Source organism: Leptodactylus fuscus, chromosome 11 (genome assembly GCF_031893055.1).
Source record: "Leptodactylus fuscus isolate aLepFus1 chromosome 11, aLepFus1.hap2, whole genome shotgun sequence".
NCBI classification, from domain to species: domain Eukaryota; kingdom Metazoa; phylum Chordata; class Amphibia; order Anura; family Leptodactylidae; genus Leptodactylus; species Leptodactylus fuscus.
Window position 1 is genome coordinate 12,664,700 of NC_134275.1, and position 14,153 is coordinate 12,678,852.

Sequence of the window (14,153 nt, forward strand, 5' to 3'; positions counted from 1 at the left end):
CCAGGCACAACCAGGGCGCCGTGTATGGAGAAAAGCATCGGAAGCAGCTGACACTCTGAGGTCAGTGGAGTCATGTGACGGCGGTAATAAGGAGGAGGAGACTGCGCATAAATTATCTAGATCCAGGAACTTTATTTACAAATATTTAGATTAATAGCATCTTGTTACATTGAGGGGAAGTAGAGCAGCCCGAAAATCCTGCAGCCGCCTGTAGAGGCCGCCACTCGGGAGGGCGGGGGGAGACGAGCCGTGGTCATAGAGTGGTCCCTGCACAAGACATGATCTGCCGATCTGATGGATGCAAAATGCACTGACCCCCCCCCCCCCCCAAAAAAAAAAAAAAAAGACACCCCGGAATAATCATTAAAAAGAGAGCCATGTTCAAGGGGCCACACCGCACATGCCCACCTGGCCTCGCCCTGTGGGTGGAGCCTACAGCATGTGATGCTTCCATGTAGCAGTGTCGGGTCAGCGCACTAACTAGCCAATGCCCAAACCGCCGACACACCAGCAAGTGTAGTGTTAAAAACGCACAAGAAATCCCATCTAAAAGCCAGAGAGTCTCCAGACACAAACATGTGCGAGGAGTCGGCGGCCTCGGGAGTCATCAGGACTACTACACCCATCAGCAGCCGCCCACAATGGAGGGGGGCTCCGAAAATAAACAGCTCAAAAGAAGCCACAGTGCAAAAAAAACGGACAAACGGCGAATATGGAGGGAGGGACGCGGAGGAGGGGGCGCCCCAAGTACACGGAGAAGAAAAAAAAAAAAAAAATCAAAACATTTTATCCTTTTCATTCAACAAAGAGTTCAGACAGAAGTAAAAAGTATTAACACCCCCCCCCCCCCCATGGGACAGGAAGAGACGACAGGGGCGACAGACCGCGGGTGGGCGGAGCCCCTGATCAACCGTGTTATTCACAGCAAATGAAGCGCTAGAGGAGGAGAGAAAGGGGACGAGAGGGGGTGGGGCTGTACAGAGGTCACAGACGGGGCTACACGGACACCATGCAGGAAATGTTTGGAGTTTTGGGTGTTTATTAGGCGGCGTTTCGGCCGTGACAACCTGAATACATCTAGTTACGTAGCAGTTTAGTATCGGTTACTGTCGTTGTCGCAGCGCCCCCCCACCCCCCACCTTTCATTTAACCAGTAGGATGGACAGAAGAGAACGGGGCAGCAAAAATACTGCGAGAGACAGACAGAGGAGGAAAGGTCAGACATGGCGGCCCCCGCGCACAGGTCACTAGCAGCCGCAGCCTTCCCTCTGGGGTTGGGGTTCGCTGGTTAGTCGGCCCCCCTGGGGTGCTGACGGCTTGTGCTGGACCCCGGACTCGGCAGCGTTCAGGTCTAGGCTCCCATCCTGGATGTTTTGGTAGATTTTCTTGGCCGCCTCCAGGAACGCGTCCTCTACATTCTCTCCTCTGGGGTGGAAAGAGAGACAAGTCACATGACCCAAGGGGAGGACAAAAGGCCATCAGTCAAAGCCGGAGCCCACCTCAACCTGCACCTATGTGAAGGAGGCCGAAGGGTCTCCCACTAAGGAGTGCAGAAGAACCCCATCACCCCACATAGGTCACACTACACAGCTATTTGGGGAGAGTTCTGGTAGACTGCAGTTCACATTTAGTCCCACCCATCAGGCACTACTACTCCCAGCATCGCTACACATGGGACACTTACGTTTTTGCACTCGCTTCCAGGAACAAGAGACCTTTAGAGAGAAAGGAGAGAGGAGATGAGTGTGGGGGTGAGAGCCGATGAGGAGAGTGCTCGCCCTGCCGATGAGGAGAGTGCTCCCCCTGCCGATGATCTCTACGTACCGTTCTCCTCAGCGAACTGTTTGGCCTCTTCGTAGGTGACGTCGCGCTGCGCCTCTAAGTCCGCCTTATTGCCTATGAGAATAATGACCTGTGGAGAGAGGGGAGGAGTCAGGACGGCACCTCCAGACAGGTCACATGACCCTCCCTCCCACCGCACCTCCAGACAGGTCACATGACCCTCCCTCCCACCGCACCTCCAGACAGGTCACATGACCCTCCCTCCCACCATACTTACAGTGTTGGGGTTGGTGAGATTCCGTGCGTCTGTCAGCCAACTGCTTAAATGGTTGTATGTGCTCCTCCTACAGAGACGAGAGCAAGGTGAGGGGGGGCACACGGGGGCAGATTACGGCGAGTCCTGCTCGCACTTACCTGGTGATGTCATACACCATCAGCGCTCCGGCTGCTCCGCGGTAATAGCTGCGAGTGACAGCCCGGAAACGTTCCTGCCCTGCCGTGTCCCAAATCTGCAGCTTAATCTTCTGGCCGCTGACCTCAATGATCCGGGTACCAAACTCCACCCCGATAGTGTGAGGACAGTCCGCCATGACTGCAGAGAGGGCAGAGTCATGTGAGCAGCAGGGAGGCGGGATAGACACATCTACATCCCGCCCCTCCACATATATATATCTGCCCCCCCCTTTACTTACACTTCTTCTCTGTAAATTGGTGCAGCAGGCAGGATTTCCCGACTCCCATGTCACCTACAGAACACAAGTAAAGTTGTCACAGCGAGTCACACAAATATATGACAAGTGGGAGGAGTTACATCTCCTTTGCAGCATGGACTGGGAACTACTGTGCGGGAGGAGTCATGAGCTGGGCCCCTCCCACTGATTCTCAGGATACACCTGAAGATTGAAACTTAACCCCACCCCCAGGAGCCAGCGCAGCCACTTACCGATGATGATGTACTTGAAGATATAGGAGTAGTTGTAAGGAGCGGTGGCCATGATGGTGCTGAGGAGAAGAAAGATTCACGTGAGAAGTACCGGAGACCACCGACCCATCACTGTGCCCCTAACCCGTTATAGCCACAGGGTCACCGTCCCAGCACTGCACCCCCCCTCCATTATAACCCCAGGTCACAGGGTCATGACCCATCACTGCACCCCCCCCTCCCACCTCCATTATAACCCCAGGTCACAGGGTCACCGACCCATCACTGCACCCCCCCTCCAATATAACCCCAGGTCACAGGGTCACCGTCCCATCACTGCACCCCCCTCCATTATAACCCCAGGTCACAGGGTCACCGTCCCATCACTGCACCCCCCCTCCCCCCTCCATTATAACCCCAGGTCACAGGGTCACCGACCCATCACTGCACCCCCCTCCATTATAACCCCAGGTCACAGGGTCACCGACCCATCACTGCACCCCCCCTCCCCCCTCCATTATAACCCCAGGTCACAGGGTCACCGTCCCATCACTGCACCCCCCCCCCTCCCACCTCCATTATAACCCCAGGTCACAGGGTCACCGACCCATCACTGCACCCCCCTCCATTATAACCCCAGGTCACAGGGTCACCGTCCCATCACTGCACCCTAACACATAACCCCAGCTTCTCCAATCTATATGGACTTCCTGTCATGTGTCCTCCAGTCTTGTGTTTCTTTAAGGTAGTCATGTGACAACATCTGCTGATGCTACCAGGACAACCCCAGAGCGAGCACAATATCACCATTACATCATAGTCCTTACCCACCAAAAAGGGGCTGTGGGGTCGACCTGGTCAGGGCAGGGTGAGGGTCCCTTCACACAGAGTAAACGCGCGTGTATTTTGGCAAAATACACGTGTACAAATAAGACTCCCACTGACTTCAATGACATTTTACATGTGTATTTTGACACGTGTAAAAAAATGTCATTGAAGTCAATGGGAGTCTTATTTTACACGTGTATTTTTTACACCTGTATTTTGCCAAAATACACCCGCATTTACTCCGTGTGAAGGGGCCCTGAGAGGTGACTGGAGACTTACCTGATACGTGATGGCAGGAGGCGGAAGAGACGACCAAATGTCAGCCGATGTCCGAGCCTGCTGGAAAGAGAGAAGAGGCTGTGAGCACCGAGACCGACTGTACACAGACACCACGTGACAGCCTGTGTATATACACCTAGTGACCACACTACAGAGATACCACGTGACAGCCTGTGTATATACATCTAGTGACCAACACTACACAGACACCACGTGACAGCCTGTGTATATACACCTAGTGACCAACACCACAGAGATACAACGTGACAGCCTGTGTATATACACCTAGTGCCCAACACTACAGAGACACCACGTGACTGCCTGTGTATATACACCTAGTGACCACACTACAGAGATACCACGTGACAGCCTGTGTATATACACCTAGTGACCACACTACAGAGATACAACGTGACAGCCTGTGTATATACACCTAGTGACCAACACTACAGAGATACAACGTGACAGCCTGTGTATATACACCTAGTGACCAACACTACAGAGACACCACGTGACAGCCTGTGTATATACACCTAGTGCCCAACACTACAGAGATACAACGTGACTGCCTGTGTATATACACCTAGTGACCAACACTACAGAGACACCACGTGACTGCCTGTGTATATACACCTAGTGACCACACTACAGAGATACCACGTGACAGCCTGTGTATATACACCTAGTGACCACACTACAGAGATACAACGTGACAGCCTGTGTATATACACCTAGTGACCAACACTACAGAGATACAACGTGACAGCCTGTGTATATACACCTAGTGACCAACACTACAGAGACACCACGTGACAGCCTGTGTATATACACCTAGTGCCCAACACTACAGAGATACAACGTGACTGCCTGTGTATATACACCTAGTGACCAACACTACAGAGATACAACGTGACTGCCTGTGTATATACACCTAGTGGCCAACACTACAGAGATACCACGTGACAGCCTGTGTATATACACCTAGTGCCCAACACTACAGAGATACCACGTGACAGCCTGTGTATATACACCTAGTGCCCAACACTACAGAGATACAACGTGACAGCCTGTGTATATACACCTAGTGACCAACACTACAGAGACACCACGTGACAGCCTGTGTATATACACCTAGTGACCAACACTACAGAGATACAACGTGACTGCCTGTGTATATACACCTAGTGACCAACACTACAGAGATACAACGTGACAGCCTGTGTATATACACCTAGTGCCCAACACTACAGAGATACCACGTGACAGCCTGTGTATATACACCTAGTGCCCAACACTACAGAGATACAACGTGACAGCCTGTGTATATACACCTAGTGACCAACACTACAGAGACACCACGTGACAGCCTGTGTATATACACCTAGTGACCAACACTACAGAGACACCACGTGACAGCCTGTGTATATACACCTAGTGACCAACACTACAGATACAACGTGACAGCCTGTGTATATACATCTAGTAACCAACACTACAGAGATACAACGTGACAGCCTGTGTATATACACCTAGTGACCAACACTACAGAGATACAACGTGACAGCCTGTGTATATACACCTAGTGCCCAACACTACAGAGATACAACGTGACAGCCTGTGTATATACACCTAGTGACAAACACTACAGAGATACAACATGACAGCCTGTGTATATACACCTAGTGACCAACACTACAGAGATACAACGTGACAGCCTGTGTATATACACCTAGTGACAAACACTACACTACAGAGATCTGCTCTGCTCTCATCCGCTCCTCACCGTCTCCGAGATTTCTCCCGTGCATCCCCCATACTCTGGAACTCCTTACCACAACACATAAGACTGACCCCCACAATCACAGGCTTAAAGAAGGCCCTGAAGACTCCCTTATTCAGGAAGGCCTACACCCTCCAATAACACTATCACCGCACTGACATCTGTACTGTCTCCCCCTCTCCTTCTGTCTCTACCCTCTTCCCTCATAGATTGTAAGCCCTCGCGGGCAGGGCCCTCTACCCCACTGTGCCAGGCGGTCATTGTTAGTATTATATCTACCTGTATATTCTGTGTACTGTATGTAACCCCCAAATGTAAAGCACCATGGAAGTAATGGTGCTATATAAATAAATAAGAACAACATGACAGCCTGTGTATATACACCTAGTGACCAACACTACAGAGACATCACGTGACAGCCTGTGTATACACACCTAGTGGCAAACACTACAGAGACATCACGTGACAGCCTGTGTATATACACCTAGTGGCAAACACTACAGAGACATCACGTGAGCCTATGAGGGCGAGTCCCTTCTGGATTCTCCTTCCTGTCCCTGGCCTGTAATCATGACTTATTCATGGCAGCGTCTCAGGAAGCCTCCGTCACCTCTCCTCAGGCCTGACAAAGGGACAACCCTCCTCATTCACCTCCTCCCCTGCAACACATATGGTGTGCGCCGCCGGCCCACAACAGCTCCTACCCACCATCTATACTAGGAGCGGTTCCTGGACCCTCAACCCCCCCTGCCTGCACCCCCTACCACACCATGAGCCTCCTGACACAAACCCATGTCAGGGAGCGCTTGCTCACCCTCTCACAGGCCACGTACACCGGGGAACACTCTCTTTCTTGGAGACCAGAAGGACAGACCACTGTCTCTCTGGAGACATGCATACCAGGGTGCATTAATATGGGCTACCTATAGCAATGACATATTGGGGTACAGGGTGGTATATAAGGATGCTGTCCAGGAGTCTGTGCATATTAGGGTGTATCTGCAATGTGAGTGACAGAACAAGATTATACAGTGTTGGCCAAAAGTATTGGCACCCCTGCAATTCTGTCAAATACTCAGTGTCTTCCAGAAAATGATTACAAGCACAAACTCTTTGGTAATATCTTCATTTATTTTGCTTGCAATGAAAAAACACAAAAGAGAATGAAAAAAAAAAAAAAAAAAAAAAAAAAAAAAAAGAGCCAAATCATTGATCATTTTACACAAAACTCCAAAAATGGTCTGGACAGAAGTATTGGCCCCCTCAGCCTAATACTTGGTAGCACAACCTTTAGACACAATAACTGTGCACAACCGCTTCCAGTAACCAGCAATGAGTTTCTTACAAGGCTCTGCTGGAATCTTAGACCATTCTTCTTTGGCAAACTGCTCCAGGTCCCCCCTGAGATGTGAAGGGGGCCTTCTCCAAACTGCCACCAAGAGATCTCTCCCCCTCCCCCACAGGTGTTCTATGGGATTCAGGGCTGGACTCATTGCTGCCACTTTACAAGTCTCCAGGGCTTTCTCTCACCACCATTTTCTAGTGCTGACCTGAAGTGTGTTTTGGGTCATTGTCCTGCTGGAAGAGCCCTGACCTCTGAGGGAGACCCAGCTTTCTCACACTGGGCCCTACATGATGCTGCACAATGTGTTGGTCGTCTTCAGACTTCATAATGCCATGCACACGGTCAAGCAGTCCAGTGCCAGAGGCAGCAAAGCAACCCCAGAACATCAGGGAACCTCCGCCATGTCTGACTGTAGGGGGCGTCTACTTTTCTTTGAAGGCCTCTTTTTTTCCTGTAAACTCTATGTTGAGGCCTTTTCCTACTTTTGTCTCATCTGACCAGAGAACATTCTTCCAAAACGGTTTTGGCTTTCTCAGGTAAGTTTTGGCAAACTCCAGCCTGGCTTATGTCTCTGGGTAAGAAGTGGGGTCTTCTTGGGTCTCCTACCATACAGTCCCTTCTCATTCAGACACCGACGGATAGTACGGGGTGACACTGTTGTACCCTCGGACTGCAGGGCAGCTTGAACTTGTTTGGATGTTAGTCGAGGTTCTTTATCCGCCATCCGCACAATCTTGCGTCAATTTTTCTTTTGCGTCCACATCTAGGGAGGTTAGTCACAGTGCCATGGGCTTTACACTTCTTGATGACACTGCGCACAGTAGACACAGGAACATTCAGGTCTTTGGAGATGGACTTGTAGTCTTGAGATTGCTCATGCTTCCTCACTATTTTACTTCTCAAGTCCTCAGACAGTTTTTTGGTCTTCTTTCCTTTCTCCATGCTCAATGTGGTCACACAAGGACACAGGACAGAGGTTGAGTCAACTTTAATCCATTTCAACTGGCTGCAAGTGTGATTTAGTTATTGCCACCACCTGTTAGGTGCCTCAGGTAAGTAACAGGTGCTGTTAATTACAGGTTTGCTGTGGAATTATATCCAACTTGGCTTTTTGACAATTCTTTTTGTGGTTTTCCATTGAAGACAAATTAAATGAAGATAATACCAAAGAGTTTGTGCTTGCAATCATTTTCAGGAAGAAACTGAGTATTATCTGACAGAATTGCAGGGGTGCCAATACTTTTGGCCAACACTGTAGATGATGTATTATGTGCTCTGCTTTACCCCAGTAGAGACACACGGAGGTATTCTGGGGGGAAGGCAAGGGGGGTGAGGGGGAAGTCTGATAAATTGGGATTCAGGATAATATTCTGGGAATGTGAAGATAACACACTCATCTGTAGTGGTGCAGGGCAATATCCGGGTGTACAGTAGGGGGTCAGGGTGTATACTGAGGTGACACCTATAATGGTGATATCTGGGTGTACAGGTGTGTGTGTGGGGGGGGAAGGTGTGTATACTGAGGGGACACCTATAGGGGTGATATCCGGGTGTACAGTGGGGGGGCCCAGGGGTGTATCCTGAGGGGACACCTAGAGGCCTCACCCTGAAAAACCGGGAGGTGAAGTTCCTGCTATACGCCAACGACCTCCTACTCCTGTCCCCCACCGAGAAAGACCTCCAAGAAAGCCTGTCAGTGCTGGAAAAATTCAGCACCACATGGGCCCTACCCATCAACCAGAAGACCACCAAAGTCATGGTATTTCAGAAGAAGGGCCACAACAAAGCCCCCACCCCAAAATTCACACTGAACGGCTCCACACTGGAGAAAACCAACAGCTACACCTACCTGGGGCTGGAGCTCAGCCAATCAGGAAGCTTCAAAGCAGCAATAGAAACCCTGAAAGCAAAAGCCTGCAGAACCTTCTACGCCATCAGAAGACAACTGTACCACCTCAAACCACCGGTGAGGGTCTGGCTGAAGATATTTGATGCAGTCATCGCTCCGATCCTTCTCTATGGCAGTGAGGTTTGGGGCCCAGCCACCTACCCAAACCAGTCAAAGTGGGATTCCAGCCCAACAGAGACCTTCCACCTGGAGTTCTGCAAGTACCTGCTCCATGTCCATCGCAACACCTCCAACATGGCCTGCAGGGCAGAGCTAGGCAGAGGCCTCCTATGGTACCATAAAGAAGAGGGCGCTATCATTCTGGACACACATACCGGGCAGCAGTCCTGGCTCTTACCACCACCAAGCCTGGCTGAGCCACAGAGCCCTGAGCAAACCCGACACCCCCAACCAAGCATCAGCCATCTGCCAAGTCAAAACCCCCAACATGCCCTGAACAAGGCTCAAATAAAAGGAGTCATTGAGAGCAACAAAGAGCGGTACATCGAGGAATGGAGAAGCGCAATAAATAACTCCAAGAAACTCACCGTGTACCAGTCACTGCAAAGAGACTACACCATGGCCACCTACCTGGAGAGAATACCCCACCCCAAACACAGACAGACCCTGAGCCGGTACCGACTGAGCGCCCACAACCTGGAGATGGAGACGGGGCGACACAGGCAGACGTACAAGCCACGGGAGAACAGACTGTGCCAGCACTGTGACCAGGGGGCCCTAGAAGACGAGACCCACTCCCTGCTACACTGCACCAAATACTCAGCTGTGACGGCCGTCTACTACCAAAGACTCTCTGCCCACATCCCAGACTTCATATCTGCAGACGAGAAGAGGAAACTCTACATCCTACTGGGAGAAGAAGAGGCCACTGTGGAGATCGCTGCCCAATAGGGGTGATATCCGGGTGTACAGTAGGGGGCCGGGGTGTATACTGAGGAGACACCTATAGGGGTGATATCTGGGTGTACAGTAGGGGGGGCCCAGGGGTTTATACTGAGGTGACACCTATAGGGGTGATATCCGGGTGTACAGTAGGGGGCCGGGTTGTATACTGAGGTGACACCTATAGGGGTGATATCTGGGTGTACAGTAGGGGGGGCTGGGGTGTATACTGAGGTGACGCTTATCTATAGCGGTGATATCTGGGTGTACAGTAGGGGGGGCTGGGGTGTATACTGAGGTGACGCTTATCTATAGCGGTGATATCCGGGTGTACAGTAGGGGGCCGGGGTGTATACTGAGGTGACACCTATCGGGGTGACATCCGGGTGTACAGTGTGTGTGTGTGTGTGTGTGTGTGTGTGTGTGTGTGTGTGTGGTGGTGGGGGGGGGGGGGGTGTCAGGGTGTATACTGAGGTGACACCTATAGCGGTGATATCCGGGTGTACAGTAGGAGGGTCAGGGTGTATACTGAGGTGACATCCGGGTGTACAGTAGGGGGCCGGGGTGTATACTGAGGTGACACCTATAGCGGTGATACCCGGGTGTACAATGGATGGGGGCCGGGGTGTATACTGGAGGTGACACCTATAGGGGTGATATCCGAGTGTACAGTAGGGGGGGCCGGGGTGTGTACTGAGGTGATATCTATAGGGGTGATATCCGGGTGTACAGTAGGAGGGCCAGGGTGTATACTGAGGTGACATCCGGGTGTACAGTAGGGGGCCGGGGTGTATACCGAGGTAACACCTATATCGGTGATACCCGGGTGTACAGTAGGGGGGCCAGGGTGTTTACTGAGGTGACACCTATAGCAGTGATATCCGGGTGTACAGTAGGGGGCCAGAGTGTATACTGAGGTGACACCTATAGCGGTGATATCCGGGTATACAGTAGGGGGGCCGGGGTGTATACTGATGTGACATCCGGGTGTACAGTAGGGGGCCGGGGTGTATAGTGAGGTGATATCTATAGCGGTGATATCCGGGTGTACAGTAGGGGGGCCAGGGTGTATACTGAGGTGACACCTATAGCGGTGATACCCGGGTGTACAGTAGGGGGGCCGGGGTGTATACTGAGGTGACATCTATAGCGGTGATATCCGGGTGTACAGTAGGGGGGCCGGGGTGTATACTGAGGTGACATCTATAGCAGTGATATCCGGGTGTACAGTAGGGGGCCGGGGTGTATACTGAGGTGACACCTATAGCGGTGATATCCGGGTATACAGTAGGGGGGCCGGGGTGTATACAGAGGTGACACCTATAGGGGTGATATCCAGGTGTACAGTAGGGGGCCGGGGTGTATACTGAGGTGACACCTATAGCAGTGATATCCGGGTGTACAGTAGGGGGCCGGGGTGTATACTGAGGTGACATCTATAGGGGTGATATCCGGGTATACAGTAGGGGGCCGGGGTGTATACTGAGGTGACACCTATAGCGGTGACATCCGGGTGTACAGTAGGGGGCCGGGGTGTATACTGAGGTGACATCTATAGCAGTGATATCCGGGTGTACAGTAGGGGGCCGGGGTGTATACTGAGGTGACACCTATAGCGGTGATATCCGGGTGTACAGTAGGGGGCCGGGGTGTATACTGAGGTGACACCTATAGCGGTGATATCCGGGTGTACAGTAGGGGGCCAGGGTGTATACTGAGGTGACACCTATAGGGGTGATATCCAGGTGTACAGTAGGGGGCCGGGGTGTATACTGAGGTGACACCTATAGGGGTGATATCCGGGTGAACAATAGATGAGGGCCGGGGTGTATACTGAGGTGACACCTATAGCGGTGATATCCGGGTGTACAGTAGGGGGCCGGGGTGTATACTGAGGTGACACCTATAGCGGTGATATCCGGGTGTACAGTAGGGGGCCGGGGTGTATACTGAGGTGACACCTATAGGGGTGATATCCGGGTGTACAATAGATGAGGGCCGGGGTGTATACTAAGGTGACACCTATAGCGGTGATATCCGGGTGTACAGTAGGGGGCCGGGGTGTATACTGAGGTGACACCTATAGCGGTGATATCCGGGAGTACAGTAGGGGACCGGGGTGTGTACTGAGGTGACACCTATAGCGGTGATATCCGGGTGTACAGTAGGGGGCCGGGGTGTATACTGAGGTGACACCTATAGCAGTGATATCCGGGTGTACAGTAGGGGGCCAGGGTGTCTACTGAGGTGACACCTATAGCGGTGATATCCGGGTGTACAGTAGGGGGCCGGGGTGTATACTGAGGTGACACCTATAGCGGTGATATCCGGGTGTACAGTAGGGGGCCGGGATGTATACTGAGGTGACACCTATAGGGGTGATATCCGGGTGTACAGTAGGGGGCCGGGGTGTATACTGAGGTGACATCTATAGCGGTGATATCCGGGTGTACAGTAGGGGGCCGGGGTGTATACTGAGGTGACACCTATAGGGGTGATATCCGGGTGTACAGTAGGGGGCCGGGGTGTATACTGAGGTGACACCTATAGGGGTGATATCCGGGTGTACAGTAGGGGGCCGGGGTGTATACTGAGGTGACACCTATAGGGGTGATATCTGGGTGTACAGTAGGGGGCCGGGGTGTATACTGAGGTGACATCTATAGCGGTGATATCCGGGTATACAGTAGGGGGCCGGGGTGTATACCACAGGCTGTCCACTAGGGGCGGCTGACATAGAGCCGGATGTCAGGTTTCCGGGCCCCGCCGCCGCCCTTCTCCTCACCTGTGCAGTCTCCGCTGGAGGCTCCGTGTCCGGCACGGTGTGTAGTCGGGTCGGGCCTAACTGTGCGGCGCTGTCCTGGCAGCTCCCGGGGTTTCTCTCTTCAGTTCTCTCAGTGGAAGCCTCCGTCTCTCCAAGATGGCTGCGGCGCTTGCACGGGGTTTCCCTGCGCGCTCCCAATGGGTCAGGGGTGGGCAGGGCTAATGTGTACGCGCCTCAACAGCCGCAGCAATAGGCGAGGACGAGCGCTGTCACGGGACCGGTCCGAAGGATCACGTGAGCTGGGAGGCTTAACCCTCTCAGTTCCGCGCCCCGCCTCCTCGTCCAGTCAGACGCTGCGCTGTGGGTGTGGTCAGGGAAACAGCTCAACTTTATTTATATTAACAGTGTGGAGGCGCAGGCTCAGGGGTTGCCCATGGCAACCAAAAAAGATGGCATCATTCTCAGTCTGGTGGTAGCTGCAGTCTGATTGGTTGTTGTGGTTTGTCCTGAGCCTTACAGTCTGTGGTTCCTCCAATGCTCCTCCTGTCAGGCCGGGAAAGGACACGTGATTTACAGAATAAATAATACACCTCAGGTCAGCCAATGATGGCGTATAAATCCAGAGAGTGAGAATGGCAGTGCAAGGAGATGTGTAAGATCTATATGAGATATATAGTGCCAACCAGTGCCAACCAGTGAGGGACCAGCGAGGGCGAGGTGAGGCAGCGGCCTCGGGCGGCGCTGCGGAGGGGGCGGCAGCACGGGCAATTTATTTATTTATTTTTACTCTTTTTTTTCCGCTATACTAACGCCGGAGAGCGGCCGTTCTGACCTCTGCGTCTCAGCACCTAATCACGCCACCAAGCTGAGACGCAGACGTCTTACTGCCGGGAGAAGAGGAGGCGGCAGCGGGAGCAGTGCGAGGTCGCTAAGTAAAATAACTTTTTTTTTGGTTTTCTAATAGGCCGATACCTGCTGCAGAATCCCCAGCCTGCAGCGGCCTATTTACCAACCTCCCGGACCTGCTCACTGCCGCCCCCGCTTCCCCTTGTACTATAGGCCACGGCTATTATTATACTCAGGGGTCTAATAAGTATAATAATCGGAGCCCCAGGGGAGGTGAGGGAACATAACAAACAGTGTTACTCACCTCTCCGGGATCCGATGTTACTTCTAGGAGGCTTCGGGCCTATATGGTAATGTCTGAGATGTCACGTGGTCTGGGATATTACAATATAAGCACGAAGCCTGTGCTAGTAGTAATAGCCTGTTACTGCTAGCACAGGCTTTGGGCCTGTATGGTACTGCTAGCACAGGCTTTGGGACTATATGGTAATATCCCAGACCACATGACATCTGACACATTACCATATAGGCCTGAAGCCTGCTAGGATTAACATCGGATCCTGGAGAGGTGAGTAACACTGTTTATTATGTTCTCTCACCTCCCCTGGGGCTCCGATTATTAAATTCGAGGGGTCATGGCGGTACAAAGGGAAGAGACGGGAAATGTGGGAAGACGTCTCCTGTGAGTATTACTGCACAAAATATTACTGCCTTGTATACATTGTAATGTTACCGTTAGCACCCCCAACCCCCTCCTGTCTGAGGCGGACAATCAACAGATGAAGACCTCCCCCCCCCCCCCCGCCCCAGACTCTA

General features: G+C 52.2%; 1 protein-coding gene across 2 annotated transcripts; it reads right to left on the reverse strand.

Moving 5' to 3' along the window:
* Positions 1–108: 108 nt before the first annotated feature.
* RAB14 (RAB14, member RAS oncogene family) lies at positions 109–12,674 on the reverse strand. Of its 2 annotated transcripts, none has more exons than XM_075260761.1 (9): positions 12,513–12,674; positions 3,812–3,868; positions 2,726–2,784; positions 2,475–2,528; positions 2,197–2,374; positions 2,060–2,126; positions 1,825–1,912; positions 1,685–1,715; positions 109–1,425 (listed from the first exon to the last, which is right to left on the reverse strand). In XM_075260761.1, exons 3-9 carry the CDS (start codon positions 2,775–2,777, stop codon positions 1,248–1,250), a joined length of 648 nt encoding a protein of 215 aa, XP_075116862.1. In that variant the 5' UTR covers positions 2,778–2,784; positions 3,812–3,868; positions 12,513–12,674; the 3' UTR covers positions 109–1,247. The 2 variants fall into 2 exon arrangements, with proteins under 2 accessions (XP_075116862.1, XP_075116863.1); XM_075260762.1 differs by having other exon boundaries at positions 3,812–3,871.
* Positions 12,675–14,153: the final 1,479 nt, after the last annotated feature.

What these genes read in the sequence shown, in the direction of transcription:
- RAB14 (XM_075260761.1), bottom strand. Translation starts at nt 2,777, where the DNA reads ATGGCCACCGCTCCTTACAACTACTCCTATATCTTCAAGTACATCATC. An exon ending in ATGGTGTATGACATCACCAG is followed by an intron (nt 2,127 to 2,196) that starts GTAAGTGCGAGC and finishes TCGTCTCTGTAG; the next exon opens with GAGGAGCACATACAACCATT. An exon ending in CTGGAAGCGAGTGCAAAAAC is followed by an intron (nt 1,426 to 1,684) that starts GTAAGTGTCCCA and finishes TTTCCACCCCAG; the next exon opens with AGGAGAGAATGTAGAGGACG.